At 39.0% G+C, this 19,432-nt stretch overlaps 1 protein-coding gene across 1 annotated transcript in view; it reads left to right on the top strand.

Moving 5' to 3' along the window:
- Positions 1-18,358, top strand: part of ANKRD22 (ankyrin repeat domain 22) — a 31,026-nt gene extending 12,668 nt beyond the window's left edge. The window contains exons 2-6 of the mRNA XM_049855881.1: positions 3,974-4,165; positions 9,833-9,940; positions 13,808-13,885; positions 16,689-16,787; positions 17,664-18,358. Coding sequence (XP_049711838.1) covers positions 3,974-4,165; positions 9,833-9,940; positions 13,808-13,885; positions 16,689-16,787; positions 17,664-17,741 — 555 coding nt within the window. The 3' untranslated portion in view covers positions 17,742-18,358. The remainder of the gene's footprint in view (positions 1-3,973; positions 4,166-9,832; positions 9,941-13,807; positions 13,886-16,688; positions 16,788-17,663) is intronic.
- The last annotated feature ends 1,074 nt before the right edge of the window (positions 18,359-19,432 follow it).

Genomic DNA, 19,432 nt, shown 5'->3' with positions numbered 1-19,432 from the left:
TAATAGTGGATAAAATCACCCAAGCTTCTCAACTGGTTTCTTTTACACCGGAGCTCCACTAAGTTCAAGAATTTCCAAAGGCCAACATGGATCCAAAATAACTCTTCCTTCAACTCAAACAGACAGCCCCATCTTCTCATTCCTAGCTTGTCAACCAACATTTTTCTATTGGACTTGCGTTGTCAGTGGTCAGTGCTTTTGTAGCTCTGGGCTGCCCCCTAGCAGAAATTTGGTTGATCAAGCATAGACTTACTTCAGGTGTTCGTATGATTTATGCATCAAATCACTTGTGTGCCTCAACTGAGTCAGAAGACAGTTTATTTTTCAAAAACAGAAACTGTGTGTATAGGATATAGGAAGCTAGGGAAGATTGAAGGTATAACCAGCTGAATATTTTAAGTAAATTGCTCAAAGAAGATTGAGAAAGCACTCAAAAGCGCCAAGTGACTCTTGCGGGGGGGTGGAAAAAAAAAAAAACAGCTCTTCTCCTTTTCCCTCCCTCTTTTCAGTTAACTCCTAGAGAGAAGAGGCTTTATCCTGGAGGCTTTATCCAGCCAGGTAACATAGATGAGTGAAATGGACCAGGTGGGATGTAATAGAGAGTGGTGGGGATCGTGGAGAAATTGGAGCCATGGCCACAAAATGCCAGTTACTTGATGTCTTACGAGAATGCAGACCTAGTGTTATCGAATCTCTGTGTTTTTAGAGGGTAGAAATCCAGATTACTATGTGAAATAGTCTGATTTTTAAATGTTGGAAAGTAATTTAAAATTTTAAGAAAACAAAAAAATAATTTTGCATTGTAGGCCACCAGTTTCCAACATACTAATCCCATGATTAGTAGTAATCAGGGACAAACTTTTCACTGGTTTATAGTGAAATTTTTACAAAAATCAAAATGATGAAGAAAGTTTTTCCACAAAGTTAAATCTATCCAATATAAAAGTCTACTTTTTCTTCCCCTGTGATTACATCTTTATGTATTTTGTGATAAAATATCCTTGTATTGATGTTAAAATATCCTTTAGTTTATGAAATAATGGTATTATTTCTAATATTTTAATTGAAAAAACTAAAAGTTGGTGACTTTATGTCAGTTTTCTCGTGTTTTGTTCTACTTGTCATTGAAATCCAAGTGACTGGGTACTACTCCTAAGACAATGGCAATTCACTGAAAATTTATATGCATTATCTGTGTTGGGATAATGCTAGGCCCTAGCAATAATGTAGAAGATGTATTGGTTGGGGAGAGACTAGAGGCCCAGAAACATGTAAGCACCCAAAGAAATTTTTGTCTCACTCTTTTATTTCATGATTGAGAACATTAAGGCACACAAGGAGGAAGTGAATTGTCCATGGCCATCCAGAGAGTTAGTAGCAGTATTACAACCACAAACCTGTTTTTCAACTTTGGGTGTGTTTTTTCTTTTAATTGCATCAGTGCTTTCTGCACCAGCCAGTTGGTACCCGGAGACGCTGCTTTGCCCAACTGGTGATAAATCCTAGTAAAGGGCTATGTTTGAGTCCACTGAACTCAAACATACCAACGATCATGAAGATGGCTTAGGACCGGGCAGTGTTTCATTCTGTTATACATAAGGTTGCCATGAGTCAGAGCCACCTCAAAGGCCGCTAACACAAAAGGGTAATAGAAGAAGTGATTTGTGTAATTGCTTATTTCCTGCTGAGGGTTGGAATCCATGTTTTATGCTCATTTGCCTCCTAGTTGTTGTTGAGTTGACTTTCCTTTATGATGTGTCTTTTGTGAGTAGATCTTTGAGTTTAAAAGTGTCATAGCTTATTTGGCTGTGAGAGAACATGGGTTGGGTAGCAAGTGTACCCACTCAACTTTCTCACTTGTCTGCCCCCTTGCTACTGGTGCTTATGCCAAGTCTATACTCCTTTCAAATTGTTTTCTGGTTGTTTTCTCTGTGTGTGTGTGTCTTATTTCCCTTGCCTGGTAAATAAATTTCACATGGCTAAAAGTTACATATTTTATATCCTTTTTTTCCCACTTCACCTGTGGCTGGCACATAGTAGAGGTTTGACATGATTATAAATAAAAAATGATGTAATAACAATAACAATAGCTTCCGTAAATCTAGTGCCATCCATGTGCCATTTAAGTGTTTCTTCTACATGGTCTAGTTAAAGCCAGTTTAAAAATATTTAGTGTTTGCCTACCATGTGCCCAGTGCTGTGCTGTGTACCGGGGCTATAGTGGCGAATCAAATGGATGTGGCTTCTGCCCACATGGAGTTTATCATCTGAAACTTAATACCTCTCTCAGTCAATGCTGCCTCAAACCCTTCCTGATACAGGCTAACCTGGAACAAATGATTATAAATAATTAAGAAAACAATTGCAGTTACGTGAGTTGCTGTGAAGGAGAAACACTGAGTATTAAGAGTTAGGATGGACTTCTTGGATAAAACGAAAATCAAATTTTGGCCCAAGGGATGAATAAGACTTACCTAGGTACGAGAGGGAAACCCTGATGGCATAGCGGTTGTTAAGAGCTACAGCTGCTAACCAAAAGGTCGGCAGTTCAAATCTACCAGGCACTCCTTGGAAACCCTATGGGGGAGTTCTACTCTGTCCTACAGGGTCACTATGAGTTGGAATCAACTCGACAGCAAGGGGTTTGGTTTTTTGGTTCAGATATGAGAAAGAGGAAAGTCATTTTTTGTGAAGGGACAGTAATGGCAGAGGTCCAGATGAAAGAGGGTAATGATGAAGAAAGGAGAGAAGTCCAGAAGGGCTGGAGCAGAGGGGGACAAGTGGGCAAGATGAGGCTAGCTGAGGCTTTGCTATTAAACTCTCATCGGCCTCTGCAAAGTTTTTATAATGCCTTTTATAAACAGCATCTAATGGATTGCAGCTAATTACATATCTCATTTGTCTAAAATCTGTCCTTTCCTGTATGCTGAGTTCCTTAAGGACAAGGGCCAAGCAGGCCTTGCTCACCCCTGCTCCCCCAGTTCCTGGATCTGGACCTGGAACCCCAAATGTGTTTATTAAATATTTATAGAATAAACACAACAACCCTTCTACTTTACAGAAGGGGAAGCAGAGGGAATCATAAGGATGTGCTGATAGGACACCTCCTTGCTGGGTTGCAGATAATGCGAGAGGGTGACAATGTCCCCCTGAATCAGCTGTGAGAGCTCCAAGGCAGTCATCTCAGGCTCAGTAATGCACTTGGTTTATGTGATTTTTTTAGAGCAGTGACTTTGTTACTTCATTTGGGAAGATTCTGATTTACTTAACTCTGGGGTGGTATCTAGACAGTGGTAGTTTTCAGAGCTCTCCGAGCGATTCTAATATGTAGCCAGGATTAAGAACCTTTATTTTAGAGTATCTTCTTTTTCAAAGGTGTAGAATGTTGTATGGATAAAGAGAATAATGGAAATAAGTCTCTTATAATTCAACTGACAAGTACTACAAAGACATTTGAATGGTTCTTTCAGACATTGAAAGCACTGGTGGGCTATTCTGGATGGTGACAGCTGACATCAGAGCTAAATTTTTTTGCTTCTTAAGGTATCATGTTAAAAGATTTGATGACTTGTGGTTTCTGACTTGAAATTTTAAGGCCTGCTATAAACTTTTAATACGCCTATTTTGTCTTTAGCAAAAATTCTGTTCTTCTAACAAGCCTATCTATCTAGAAGCACAATACCCAGTTTCCTTATTGAGTAGATTTTGCAATATTTCATCTATTTACTCACTCATTCATGCATTTAACAAATACTTCTGTGTGCCCAGCAATTTAGAAAAATTTTATAGGCTCCTAGACTTCATGAGCTATACTTGTTCTAGATTTAAGGCTGGGTATATATTTTATAATGAAGACCAAAAATCTAACCATCGAAGCAATATATAACAACTTGGAAACTTTTGAAGTTTTTTTTTTTTTGGTGGCTTAAGTATGCATGTATTTCAAAACCTGCATTTGTTTTTCTCTACTCAGCCCATCTGCCAGGCGGCCTATCAGGATGACTTTGGTCAAGTGTGGCGGTGGGTGCAGAAAGACAACAACTACATTAACATTCAAGATGGCTTTAATGGAGACACCCCCCTGATCTGTGCTTGCAGGCGTGGGCACCTGAAAATCGTTTCCTTCCTTTTAAGAAGAAATGCTGATGTGAATCTCAAAAACCAGGTGAGGTTATGACACTTGAGCGGAGAGAGAAATTGACCACAGCGATTCCTTCCTCCTCACATCAATGAAAGTGGTGAACATCATTTTCTCATCACTTGTAGCTCCTAATGGCAACAATATTTGTTTCTATCTGCCTTACTTTAGAGAGATTTGTCACACACAGAGGATGTTTTATTAGGCTAAAAAGCAATATACAACATAGTTCAATCAGCAGGCATATTTTGTGGTCAATGATGTCCTTACACTCTGGAAGAGAATGGGTCACTCTTTCGGCAGCATAGAGTTTCTTCCTTTCTTTTCATTCTTCATTTCCCCCTTTTTCCCCCCTCCCCTGCCACTGTTGTACAAGTAATGGAAAGGGTTTCCCGGAAAAGAGATATTGACCTGCTGGTGCTATTTCAATAGATTTTTACTGTGGTGAGGACCTGATCTCCAGAAGACAATTTATTAATTATATAGTTTGCTTATAGAATAAAAGAATGCAGCAATTTTTAGAATGTCAGAGATGAAAATGATGTTAATGAAGAGCTATTCAAATTGTTAATATTACCACAGAGGCTCATGTAGTTTAGACCATTTTTCCCAGCTGAGGGAACCAAACTAGGCTCAGGGTAATTAAGCCATTTTCATGGACGTCCAGGAAGCAGAAAGGGCTGTAAGGAGCAGGAAAAGCATTCTTCCAGAAAAAAAGCAGTTAAAGATTCTTTCTTACTAGTCAAAACCTTCTCCATTTTCCTCTCGCGAGAAGTTCTACACAATTTGAGTTTGGGTGAAACGCTCTATTCCCATCTTACTGAGATAGGGATATTTTGAAAGGGTCAAGAAGTAATTGCTTTAAAAGGTTCTAGAAAAGCCCCAGAGTCTTAAAAAAGAACTCCAGTCTTCCCCCTTCTGGCACTGGAGCTTTGGTAAGCATGCCATGGAGAAGTGGCTCTGTCTTCAGTGTGCTCCAGAACCCTCTGGAGAAGCTGAATTTTAACAAGCACCTTAGCTGATTGCAGTGCAGGTATTTGTAGACCACACTTAATATTATTTTTGAACAGAATATACAATCAACTATTTTATTTTTGCTAATTAAAGAAGGCAGAAACCACATTAATGTGTTTCATGTGTGCATCAGTTATTTAGTGCTGCTGTAGCAGAAATGAGTAAACCCCGGTGGCATAGTGGTTAAGTGCCATGGCTGCTAACCAAAAGGTCGGCAGTTTGAATCCACCAGGTGCTCCTTGGAAACTCTACGGGGCAGTTCTACTCTGTCCTATAGGGTCGCTATGAGTCAGAATTGAATCGATGGGAGTGGGTTTTTTTTTTTTTATAGCAGAAATACCACAAGTGGGTGGCTTTAACAAACAGAAATTCATTTTCTCACAGTTTAGGAGGGTAGAAGTCTGAATTCAGAGTGCTGGCTCCAACAGGGGAGGTTTTCTTTCTCTGTTGGCTGGCTCCGGAGGAAGGTTGTCTCTTTCAAGCTTCTGCTCCTGGGCAATCTTAATGCGGCTTGGCTTCTCTCTTCCCCCATCTCTGTTTACTCCTTGTTTATTTAATCTCTTTTGTATCTCAAGAGAGATAGATTTAGGACATACCCTACCTTAATCCTGTCTCATTAACATAACAAAGATTACCCCTTCTCAAATGGGATTATAACCATAGGCATAGAAGTTAGGATTTACGGCACACATTTTGGGGAGATGTAATTCGGTCCATAGCATTGTGTTAATCCATAGGCTGTTTTCCCTTTTCTTTTTGTTTGTATTATTAGGCTCTTTCCCTTCAAATGGCCAAATTAAAAGAAAAAAAACAAACATAACAATTTCATCTCATTAGTACTCAAAGTAGTGACTTTCGATTCTGGCTGGACATCGGGATTACCTGAAGAAGTATTATAAAACTTAAAGGCCTAGGTCTTGCTGATAGTCTGATTCAGCAGACTTACAAGGGGTCCAGCAACCTATATTTTTAGAAAACATCACAGGTGGCTACCAGTAGCTCAGCGGAAAATTGAGTTCAACAATTAACTTGACATATTTAAAATTAATTTAAAGTATTTCTTTAAGGGAAGCAATTAGGTGCATTGTGGGTGAGGATGCTGTCAAACGTGCCTTCTGATACTGGCTGCTGCAAATTGATTGCATCTGATTATTCGTTAAGTGTGCAGCCTTGGTGTGATGGGGGAACAAGCATTAGATACTGTGGCATGAGAACAGCATGACAGATGAGGACCTCTTAGCTCTCTGCATGTGGAGATATATGTATTTATTGTGCTTTAAGTGAAAGTTTACAAATGAAGTCAGTCTCTCATACAAAAAGTTATACACACCTTGCTATGTTCTCCTAGCTGCTCTTCCCCTAATAAGATAGCACACTTCTCCTCTCCACCCTATATTCCCTGTGTCCCTTCAACCAGCTCCTATCCCCCTCTGGCTTCTCATCTCACTGCTGGACAGGAGCTGCCCACATAGTCTCACGTGTCTACTTGAGCCAAGAAGCTCACTCCTCACCAGTATCATTTTCTATCTTATAGTCCAGTCCAATCCCTGTCTGAAGAGTTGGCTTCGGGAATGGTTCCAGTCTTGGGCTAACAGATGGTCTGGGGACTGTGACCTCCAGGGTCCCTCCAGTCTCAGTCAGACCATTAAGTCTGGTCTTCTTACAAGAATTGGAGATCTGCATCCCACTGTTCTCCTGCTCCATCAGGGATTTTCTGTTGTGTTCTCTTTCAGAGCAGTCATGAAAAATGGATATATTTTTTGCCTGTTTTTCTGTGTTTTTCATTCTCATTTGAAAATGTGGTGGAAAAGTGGGTGATTTAAAATTAATTGCTATTTTTAAAATATGCTAATATCAGGATGGCTGTCTACTATTAAGAAATTTGCCAAGGATGAGCTAGCTCATCAACCAGAGACTACTTCAAGTCACACAGAAAGGCATAAAGAATGTATTTAAAGACGTGACATTAACTGCCTTAGAGCCTTCAGGTGCAAGAAAGAGCAGACTAGGTGCGCATGCCTGTGAACGCCCTCCCGGAATCCCTTCTGAACGCTAGTGTCTGCAGCATAGTAAAGGCAACATTTGAATTTATATTAGACTGACTAAATATTAAAATCTTTTTTTGTTTTTGCAATAATAATGAATTTCCTGGATCCACTCAAGTGCAGTTAACGAGAAAAAAGTTTCTGTAGCATCCCCACGTCTCTCCCAAGTCAGTTTAACTAGTTGTCGGTAAGTCATTTCCAACTCGAGGTGACCCCATGTGTCAGAGTAGAACAATCAATCGTTGATTTTTTGGCAGTAGATCACCAGTCCTTTCTTCTAAGGCACCTCCGGGTGGACTCGAACCTCTACCCTTTTGGTTGGTAGCCAAGCACATTAACTGCTTGAATCACCCAGGGACTCCCCAGTTTAAATGCCAGCTAATTTGATGTAATAATGTGTTATCAGAAAATTGATCACTACGGGACTCTCTTGACAAATGTGCTGACTAGTTTTTGTTTGCTGGCGGTTAAATGCAAGTCATGTCTATGCTGTAGCTAACAGATAAGTGGCTTAATAGAGCATGACAGGATGTCTTTTGAACACAGCTGTGAAACTAGGTGGGTAGAAACATGGTGAGAGGTGATGCTGGAAGACAGATGTCTGTGGGATGGTTCATATACTCTTTTGAGACGCTTGTTCCTTAAGAAACTGAGGGAGGGAGATGTTTGAAAACACAGGGACCGAGTAAGGAGGTGCCTTATCTGTTCTGCAGAGGAGAACCCTGAGCCAGCCAGCTGGAGTCCTCTGGTATTATAAAAATCATGGAAAGAACTTCAGTGGGTACTTCTAGATTAAACTGTTTTTGGTATGCAGTTTCTTTTCTTCTTTTTTTTTTTTTAATGTCTAGGTAATCTTTTCATTTTCCCAGACCTAATCTTTTTTTTTTTTTAATCTTTTTTACAGAAACCCCGGTGGCATAGTGGTTAAGCGCTACAGCTGCTAACCAAAGGCCTGGCAGTGTGAATCCTCTAGGCGCTCCTTGGAAACTCTATGGGGTAGTTCTACTCTGTCCTATAGCGTCGCTATGAGTCGGAATCGACTCAATGGCACTAGGTTTGGTTTTGGTTTTAGCTAATCTTTTTATATTAATATTAATAAGAAGTACTAAATCAACAAATGTCTTAAAATGGCTTAAAAACAAACTAAAAATCTCTGTTGGTGATTCAGATGAGTGTGCCCAATAAGCAACATTGATTCAATAAAGAACAAATTAAATTAATTTTTAAAAAGATATATATACACATACACAGACAAATATATATATATATATATATATATATATATATATATATGTAGCCTGTCAAACTGACCAGGATTAAAAAAGAAAGTCAAAGTCTTGACGAGGAAGTGTAAACTATTATTAGTATCTTGTCCAAGCATGCTTTGACACTATCTTATGAAAAGTATTAGTAACTTTTATGCCAGGAAATCTATTTTTAGAAATTTATGCTCAACAAATTTAGAAATGTTGACAAAGCTTTATGAATGAGGATGTTCAGGCAGTATTATTTATAAAAATGAGAAGTTAAAAACTTGAAATGTACAACATGTAGGGTTTGGCTAAATAAAGTAGCTCCATTCGATAAAAAGCCATGCAGCCATTAAAATCATATGTTCAAATGTAGTAAATGGCACAAACAATGCATATATTATAAATATTAAGTGCAAAAAAGCAAGATTTGATTTTTGAATATGCAATTTGATCCTACATTTTTAAGTCCCACAAACCTGCATTTTAAAAGACCAGAAGAGAATATGCCACAATGTCAACAATTAACTCTGGGCTGTTGGATAAAGGGTGATTTTAAAGCCTATCTTTATACTCTTGCATGGTTTCTAAATTTTTTACAGGAAACATATACTTGGACATTTAGAAAAACAAAAAGTGTTCTTATTTCAGATCTGTGCCTTCCCCCAGTTGGAACTAACCTCTATTTTCTCTCTCCCTCTCCTGCCATTGATGTGGCTGGTAATCCAATTATCACAGACTGTTTGGCATTATATGTATTTGTGTATGTTTCTCTCTGCCTTTGTTTGATTACGAGGCCCTGGGACTTCACATCCCCCATAATTCCTAAAAGCTTAAATACATGACCTGATAAACATTCACGTATTTGAAGGATTACATTGAGTTATTTGCATTCTTCTAGCACTGTCAGTATGCGTGGAGGAACATGGAAAACTTGCCACCTGGTGATGATTTTCCTATGCACAAACCACCAAATGGATAACTTGTACACCATGGGTGATTAAGGAATACCTATAGGTTTTAATACTAAATTCAGTGCTATGTTTACATCTCAGTGTATTTTTTTCCCAAAAACTACAATGATTGTGAGAATCCATCTTTAGATGATTTGTAAAATGTATATTTCACCTCTACTGTCTTTCTGTAGTCCTTCCACGGATTTTGTTAAAACAGGCCTGTGTTCAGTGTTCTGGCCCATGGGAAAACTGAATTTATTGGTCAGACATGCCAAATAGAAAGAGATGCTAGTGAAAATCCCATGGGTACTGCACAAATAAAAAGCACCCATAAAATTTTTTGATATGGTAATCTGAAAAATATGAAAGTTGAAGTGAAATTTTTTAAAATAAAGAACATCGTTTTTTTTTTTTTTTTTTTTTTTTTAGAAAGAGAGAACCTGCTTGCATTATGCTGTGAAGAGGAGATTCACCTTCTTTGATTATCTACTCATTATCCTCTTAATGCCTATTCTGCTTATTGGCTATTTCCTCATGGTGAGTACAACCGTTGTTAGAACTAAGGCATAGGGAGGCAATCACATGACTCGTCGAGTTTTGCTTGGCTGGTGAGACATTGCAAAGAAGTAAAAACAAAATAAGCCTTTGTACTTTATATGACATTTCCAACACACATGCAGTGCTATGAAGTAAAGGAAGAAGAAAGGTATCCAAAGTTGTTAGCCATCAATAGTCAGATAATCTGTGTGATATTTATTTGGAAAAATCAATTTTGATGAAAAATCATCTGAAGGAAACACAAAAATCTTGAACGCTATAAAAATTTTCCCTTTCTACTTTTCTCTTTTTTTTGTAAGAGACGTTCAGGTTTGTGGACATATACTTCCAAGTTGCTGATTTTTAAGGATCCACCCTGGTTGTGAATTAAAGAGGCTTGGATCCAGAAATCTGACTAACATGGAAGATCTTTATAGAGAATGTGAAGTCCATCTTTCACCTTGATGGACCTATTCATGCTTCAATGAATCTTTGACAGGTAGAAATTTTCTTGAAAAAACTGTTCTGTGCAGGAATGCAGTCACACTATGAGTGGACGAAGCCCCAGTTTTATTTTCAAGCAGAGTCACAAGTTTGCACTGACTCGTCTGCTTTTTGCCAACTGTTCCCCCTTGTGGTCAGTTCCACCTCCGAGAGATGACCCACCAGATTCATAATCCATTCCAGTTAAATAGCCATGCTCCTTCCTCGTCACTAACAGACCATGGACGTTAGTTACCGCTATTAATGTAAGCTCCAAGACAACGTCCACCAATTGGAGATGTTATTTCCTTAGGTTTTTAAGTATGTTATAGAATTTGAGGAACTGTAATTAACTAACCAGTTGTACATAGAGTTGCTATCAGTTGAAACTGACTCGATGGAACCTAACAACAACAATATAATTAAATACGACAACGTTGATTTTGATGTTTGGATTTATGAGAAACAGAAAAACTATAATTCACTGATAAATAGATACGTTATCCGTTGCTGTCGAATCGATTCCGACTGACAGCAACCCTATAGGACAGAGTAGAGCTGCCCCGTAGAGTTTCCAAGAAGCACCTGGTGGGTTCAAACTACTCACCCTTTGGTTAGCAGTCATAGCACTTAACCACTATGCCACCAGAGTTTCCTCTGATAAATATATAACCTGCTTATATTCTTGAAAAGTGCTTGAAAAATTTCACTGTGTATTTATTACATGCTACCACACCAGATGTCACTGAGTCAATTCTGAATCATGGTGACCCCATGTATGTCAGAATAGAATTGTGCTCCATAGGGTTTTCATGGCTATGGTCTTTTGAAAGTAGATCACAAGGCCTTTCTTCCAAGGTGACTTTGGGTGAACTCGAATCTCTAACCTTTTGGTTAGCAGCCAAGTGAGTTGCTGCTTGCACCACCCAGGGAATTTAATACTTTTTTTACACAAATAATACACGCCTTCCACATTCTTTTGCCAAACTTGCCCTCCCCTGACAGGTATCTTTGTAAGTGCCTCTATGCCAGTTTTTTCAGCATAGCAGTGCTTATGAAAATGCCTCATGGAGGGAGGGTAAGGGCATGATTGGCAAACAAATGCAGAAGGTGAGCGTTATTTATGTAAAAATATGGCACATAGCATTTGAATATTTGTAGTTTCAGGCTGGAGGAAATCCGTCATTCATTTACAGACTTTTTTCAAATTCTGAACCAAGAAGAAATCACACTGATTACCATGTTCATTCAGAATTTGTTAACATACAACCCTGCTCTTAAGATGGTTCAATGTTTGGAAACTGGAGACATAGGAAAAAATACTAAGTGGAATGATTATCCCCGGTTCTAACTGCACTTGTATCTTATTGATTAATGGGGTCTGAAAATATAGGTTTGCAACAAGCCAAAGTGGCATGAGCTAAAATTAGGGGGGGAACAGCCCAGAAAGTATTGAGTTACTTTAGGGAAGAGCAGAAGGAGAAAGGCGATTTGGAAGTTGACACAGGAGGGACGTAAGAGGAAATGAGACAAGTTAATGGAGCTTCCTAGGTGCTAAAAATCAGTTGCTACAAAGTCATTTCAGACTCATGGTGACTCCATGGGTGTCAGAGTAGAACCGTGCTCCATAGTTTTCTTTTTCTTGAAAATATACACAGCAAAACATACACCAATTCAACAACTTCTACATGTACAATTCAGTGACCTTGATCCCATTCTTCACGTCGTACAACCATTCTCACCCTCCTTTTCCCAATTGTTTCACCTCCATTAACATAAACTCACTGCTCCCTAAGCTTCCTATCTGACTTTGAGTTGCTGTTGTCAATGTGATCTCATAAAGGTAATTCTTCAAAGGAGTACCACGCTCAAGGCAAACATTCTTTACTAAGTAATCTAACCTATCATTTGGTTTAAGGCAGGGCTTTGAACCAATTTGTTCCAGTTCGCATCCCTGCTAAGAATTTGCATCTCCACCCCGGATATACTGAATCAGAACTTATAGTTTAACAAGATCCCCAGGTGATTCTTATTTATAATAAATTTTGAGAACCACTGCTGTACCAGTGGTTCTCAGAATTGGTCCCTAACCAGCAGCATTAGCATTGCCTGGGAACTTGTTAGAAATGCAAATTATCAGCAGCGTTTCCGAACCAGAACAAACTAGTTTGAAACCCCGGCTTAAAGAAGACTTCAGGGGATATTTTTGGTTTAAGGTTTAAAGATTATCTCAGGGCAGCAGGCTCCATGGGGTTTTCAGTGGCTGATTTTCTTGAAAGTAAATTGCCAGACCTTTCTTCTGAGGTACTTCTGGGTGGACCCGAACCTCCAGCCTTTTGGGTAGCAGCTGAGCAAGTCAGCTGTTTGCACCATCCTGGGACTTCTAGAAGATAAAGGAGCTGAACTCCAGGGCTAGGCCACATGAGCAGAGAGAGCTGTGCTTCCTTGTCAATGCAAAGCTAGGGGAAGGCTCCAATGGGCGTGTGGTCAGAATCTCCGCAGACTAGGGAGGAAAAGTGAATTTCATTTGTTCAATTATTGAAAATGTATTTATTATGGACCAGTAGCATGCCAGGCATTGGTGGTAGGGATACAATGATGAGGAAAACAAATTTAGTCCTTTTTCTGAAGAAATTTCAAGGGTGGTGGAGAGAATGTCATTAATCAAATAACGACACAAACACATCGCCATGAAGCAGTTGATGCAGAGAAGGTGGTTGGTATATGTGAGCCTAGAAGAGAGGGATTTACCTGGTCAGGTAGGTCAGCAAAAGCTTCCTGGAGGAAGAGTGCTTGGGCTGAGATCTAAAAGGTGAATTTACCAAAGATGGGAGGAAGAAGGCTTCTAGGTAGAGGGAGTATCCTGTAAAGGAGGGAGCCCAGTCAGAATGAAAGACTACAAAAGGCCAGCGCAGGTGAACAGGGTGAGCCAGGGGGTGCAGAGTGAGACGGGGCTGGGAAGATATGCAGAGGCTGAAACATACGGGGGCTTCATAGACCACACCGAAGAGCTTATTTTTGTCCTGAGAGTAACGGGAAATTATTGAAGGGCTTTCAGCCAGGATGGGAAAGACTCCATCTTTAGCGGTGCTTGGTTTTTTGGTAGGTCTGGGGTGTAGCTGAGAGTTTACATTTAAAACAAGTTTCTAGGTACTGATACTGCCATTCAAGGACTGTACTCTGAGAACTGCAGCTTTAACTAACCGACAGGGCTAAGGGGTGTGTGTTGACCAGGTGGGGACATTTTAAAAACAATGGATAGGCATGCTGGGTGTTGAGATGAAAATGAAGCTCATTGAGTAACTGATTAAAATAGTTCCAGACATAAGATGGAGAAAACGTTTTTTTAAAGTAAACTTCTTTTGTGTTTGCCCTTTGTTATAGATATCAAAGACAAAGCAGAATGAAACTCTTGTACAAATGATACTTGCTGCTGGCGTCGATGTTAATGCTGCAGACTGCGTAAGTTTGTCATTTCAGTTCTTTTGAAATAATATTCAAAATGGTATTTGGAGGTAGTGTACTGCCATTTACGGATGGAGTTGCTTGAATTCTTTTCCGGCATTTAGTTTTCTCTTTTATTTTTACTGCCAGTCAGGGGACTTTGAGATTATCTATATTCCACCACTGAACTCAAAGGAATAAGTCTTTACTGATCATGGAATATTTTTGAAAGAACTGATTTTAACTTTGTTGAGAAGTTAAGGAAACCAGAGGCTCTCATAACAAAACAGCATTCATGGTGGTTAAGAAGATGAAGTTAGAATGCCTATCTGCAAATCTAGGCCTGTCATTTACTACCTACGTGAGTTTTGGCAAGATGTAAATTTTTGCTAATTTCAGTTTCCTCATCTGTAAAATGGGGATATTGATAGTACTTACCTTACAGGGCTGATTTGTGTAAGGCACTTAGCAGAGTGCCTGTGTTCAGTAAATCATAACAGCTGCTCCTGCAGCCGAGCTCCCGACCCAGTAGTAGAAGAGTCCCCAGCTATAAACTGAAGGTAACTGAAAGGTCAAAGAAAATCCAAATGGTGATGAGTAAGAGTAGAGATCACAGCAGGAGTAATGTCTTAGCTTCTTAGTGCTGCTATCACAGATATATCACAAGTGGGTGGCTTTAATGAACAGAGATTTATTCTCTCCCAGTTCAGGAGCCTAGAAGTCTGAATCCAAGGCACCAGCTCTAGGGGAAGACTCTCTCTGTTGGTTCTGGGGGAATATCCTTGTTTTAGCTTCTCTAGCCTCCTTCTCAGTGTTTGTGGCAATCTCCACAGCATCTTAGCCTTCTTCTCGGTGTTTGTGGCAATCTTCATGTGGCATGTATCTTCCTCTCCATTGGTGCTTGCCTCTTCTGTGCCTAGTCTGTGCTTGCCTATTCTGTGCCAATGGCTTAAAACACACCCTACAATGCCATGGCCTCACCGACATAACAAAGAAAACCCTATTCCCAAATGAGATTACATCCATAGGAATAAAAACGAACAACAAAAAAATTGCTGTCCGGTTGATTCCCATTCATAATGACCCTATAAGACAGAGTAGAATGGCCCCATAGGGTTTCCAAGGAGTGCCTGGTAGGTTCAAACTGGCAAACTTTTGGTTAACAGCCATAGCTCTTAACCACTACGCTGCCAGGGTTTCCCATTCCCAGGAGTAGGGGTTAGAATTTACAGTCCATAACTTTGGGGGACATAACTCAATGTATAACAAGTAGCCTCAGTCAACTTCTTTCAGTCCACATATCTATTTTGTTTTTGCCTCTACGCCTGCATCCTTGCATTCACCTTCCTCCCTTAAATGATCATAATGAGTCAAAAGTTCATTTGTACATCTTTTAAATTTGCTTGCATTTATTGAATAAAAAATTGGCTTTCCAGTTCTCTATTGAAAAAATGGACAAGTTGAAATTTGACGCCATAAAAGGTAATATTTTATTTGTGATGCCTGACTTCTTTTGAGTGTGCACACTGTTCTGTGATAGAGAAAATGTCCCCATCCCTGTTTCTAGGAATTATTTATATCATTTTAGTTTTGGGTATATTTATATCATTTGTTTAAAATGGAGGCTGTGTGTGTATGTGTCCACACGCACACGCATGCACAGCACGTGTGAGATCAAGAGAATGTTTATATAATATATGGTTTTATTTTGAACAGAGTTTTAAAATTAATTTGGATAGACATTACTACTATGTATCATAATTTCTTTAGATACCTTTGAAATGTGTTAAGTAAAATACTAGTAAAGGTTAAGAAAAATTCAAAAGGTGTAAAGTTTGTGCCTGTAACCAAAATTTCTCTAGAATGTTTTTCTATGTCTCTATCTCTAGACAGAGATAGTATATTTCTATGTGTGTGTGCACACACAAACACACACACCCCAAACATTATCCAAAAATAATCTGAATATTAAGATCCATTTTCCAACTCTAAGTAATGTAGTGTTTTGGATTTTAAGGTTATTAGACTCTATTTCACCAGGAAAAATTCACTGCTAGATCTTGCATTCCTCATGCCATCACTTAATAAAAATAAGTGACTGCAGCACTTAGAAGAGCTCCTAGGGAACCAGGCCCAGAATTAGTTCTGTTAGTTTTGATGGCCAAGGATATTATTTCTTCACTTACCAAAACCAGGGCTGCTTGGCTGCTTTTTGAAAGAGAAAATCTTGGACACAAATGCCCCAGTTTTAAATTCCCTTTGATCTGTCCTTAGCATTTTTAATTAGTACCAACAGTATGATCCACTAATGATACACAAAGCGTAGGGAACTTCTACTCAGAGCTGCATTGATCTTGTAGGTGTGTTGCAGCAGTGTGAGCGCCATTTGTCTTTTTCAGATGTGGGGATTTGATCAAGGACCATAAAGGGTAATATTTGGAAAAAAAGTTTATGTGGAAGTTCTTTAAGGGGAAAACTGGGAACATGATCAAGGCGGTGATTACCCAAGCGCGTAGAGTTTTACAAAGAAATTTTGGGATTTTTGAGCACCAGCTTTTTGTAAGATGCTTTTTTAACTTCAGAACAGATAATGAGCAAGGGAGATACTGATGACCTGTAAGATATTAATATATACACGGAAGCAGAGAAGATAACTCGTTTTAAGTATGTGAAATACAGTTGCCCATAGATAGTTGGCCAATTGTTTGTTTTACTTAAGTTATAAGCTACAAAATAAAAAAAGTATTTGTTAAGAAGCCACATACTGTTGTCTTCAGAGAGCCTGACTGATGAGCTGCAATGTTGGCCCCTTGTGTTTCAGTATGGCTGCACTGCCCTACATTATGCCTGTGAGATGAAAAACCAGACTGTTGTCTCTCTGCTCCTTGAAGCCCATGCAGACCCCATGATAAAGAATAAGGTAAGGATCTGTGCCCTATGGTGTGAAGTTCTTCCAGTAGCATCATATCTTAACCTAGGCCTTGTGCTGAAGTAAATTATTTGCCTCTGATGTTAATAAAATAGAATTAATCGTCTTCATTAAGGGATTGACTTATCCTATTATTGTAATGGAGCCCTGGTGACAAAGTGGTTAAGACTCAGGCCGCAAATCAAAATGCTGGCAGTTGGAATCCATCAGCTGCTCCTTGGAAACCCTATACTCTGTCCTATAGGGTTGCTATGAGTAGGACTCAACTTGATGGCACATAACAACAACAACAACAATTACTGCTATAGGAGCCCTGGTAGCACAATGGTTAAACACTCAGCTGCTAACAGAAAGGTCACTGGTTCGAACCACCCTGTGGCTTCAAGGGGGAGAAGATCTGGCGATCCGATCCCATAAAGATTACAGCCTCAGAAACCCTATGGGGCAATTCTACTTTGTCCTATAGGGTCACTATGAATCAGGATCGACTCCATGGCAAACAACAACATTACTGTTCGAGGAAGTCCCTGGACGGTGCAAATGGTTAATGTGCTAGGCTGCTAACTGAAAGGTAGGAGGTTTGAGTCCGCCCAGGGGAGCCTTGGAATAAGGTGGTGATCTGTTTGTGAAAAATCAGCCATTAAAACCTTATGGAGCACAGTGCTACTATGACACACATGGGGTCACCATGAGTTGAAACTGACTTGACAGCAACTGGTTGGGGTTATTACTGTTAGAACTGAATGACATTTAAAGCCTTTGTCAAGCCTGAGAGTCAATGACTCTAAACTGCTTGCTAGATCCTTTGCATTGACACTTGACTCTATTGGAAATAAGTAACTGTTTTTTTTTTTTTTTTCTCCTCAGCATGGTGAGAATTCACTGGACATTGCCCGGAGATTAAAATTTTTCCAGATTGAATTAATGCTAAGGAGAGTTTCATAATCCTGTGGCCTCACAGATGGAGAAGTGGGCAAAGTTAAAGAACTGGATTCTATTTCCATCTTGGACTGTTGGAATGTGGGCCACTCAATCTGAAAGCCACCATTTTATGGGGATAATTACGGTTGCCATGGGCAGCGTTTTTGAAGAGCTTGTTATTTATAATGTGTTTTGCTCTGTGTGGTTCACCACTGCCATAATCCTGTAGGGGAAGCACTGAATTTGTTGGAGTCTTCACTTCAGCCTAAACACGTGATGTTTCAACCTCAGTCTCTTCTAAAGAAAAGGAGCAGAGTTATACAAAAGAGTATTCTGTCTTTGCAGTTGTTTTACTTATAGAGTCTGTCCTGTCTACTTCATGCCCTAGGACACAAACTGTTCCTTTCAGGTCCCTTTGATTAGCAAGAAGAAAAGTCAAAATGTGGGCATTTGTATAGAGTGATGTGCATATATGTGTGGGTTTAGAGGTTCATGTGTAAATATTCCTTTGGTGAAATAACTTCAACAAAGACATCCATTAGTTGTCAGTGGTAGAAGTATTTACATCACCGAAATTGCAAATGCTAGAAATGAGGGTTTTTGTTTTCCTTTCTTTCCAGACTGCCACTTTATCAGCACACTATGAGACATTTTGGTATCAGTTTTCAAGTAAAGGCTGTCTTAGTTTTGAACGAGACTATGTAACTATCAATATGTTTGTTCTAAACGATCTTTATGATTCTCTTGAGAATAAAAACCGGATACCAAAATTGCTAGTTTTGTTTATTTTTACTGATAAAATTTTAAATATTATTGTTAATTATTTGGGTAAAGAGTTTCTTTACAAAAAATATAGCTATATGATGAGATGAGGTGGTATTTGGAATATACTTTTAAGTGAGAGATTATGAAACCAAAATATATCTCACCTCTTTTGTGAATGAGATAGAGTGGAAATCAATATATTTAAAAAATTATGATTGAACTTTGCAAATCAAGTCTGAATGACCCATGGCCGTGGACACAAGCTAAACCACACTGTGTGTGGTAATAAGCACAACCTAAAGAATGAAAGGTTTACTATTCTTGCCCAGAACAAAGGTCTAATAAAAGTCAAACCTAGGAATATTTATTGAACTATGTACTTTTTTTTTTTTTTATGTACAGGGCCTGAAGGCACATATTTTGTAAGGGAAGGAACCTGTAGAAATATTCTGAAACCCTTAAATAACTCAGTATATTATCTGAGATCCATTTAAGATCCGTTAACACTGAACTGAGTTACCAGGTGACTAGGTGAGGGGAAACAAGCGGACTCTATATGCCAGTGTACCTTGGATTTAGTTTCGGATTAGACTTTGCAAAATTGTACTATTACTCGTGTAATTTATTACTGCCGTCTTTGAAGCTGTATGAAAATTGAATAATTTTTCTAAAGAAATAAATCTCGATTTGTGGGTGAGTTGGGGTGATTGTCTGACAGTAACTTTGATCAAAGGATAAAATACATAAGCGTGTTTCATTACATTATAATATTTTCTTCCTAGCTATTATTAATTTTTAGAGGCAGAAAACTGGGCCAGACATTTCTAGCCATTGTATCTCCAAGCAATAGGCTGTAAACTCTCAAACGTGGTCTAGGCTGTAGGTACTAAAATACATATACGTGCTTTCTGTAATGCATAATGCCTTTGTTGGACAACTCATAAATATCC

This window comes from Elephas maximus, chromosome 16 (assembly GCF_024166365.1).
Source record: "Elephas maximus indicus isolate mEleMax1 chromosome 16, mEleMax1 primary haplotype, whole genome shotgun sequence".
NCBI lineage: Eukaryota > Metazoa > Chordata > Mammalia > Proboscidea > Elephantidae > Elephas > Elephas maximus.
This window is presented reverse-complemented; position numbering and strand designations above follow the sequence as displayed.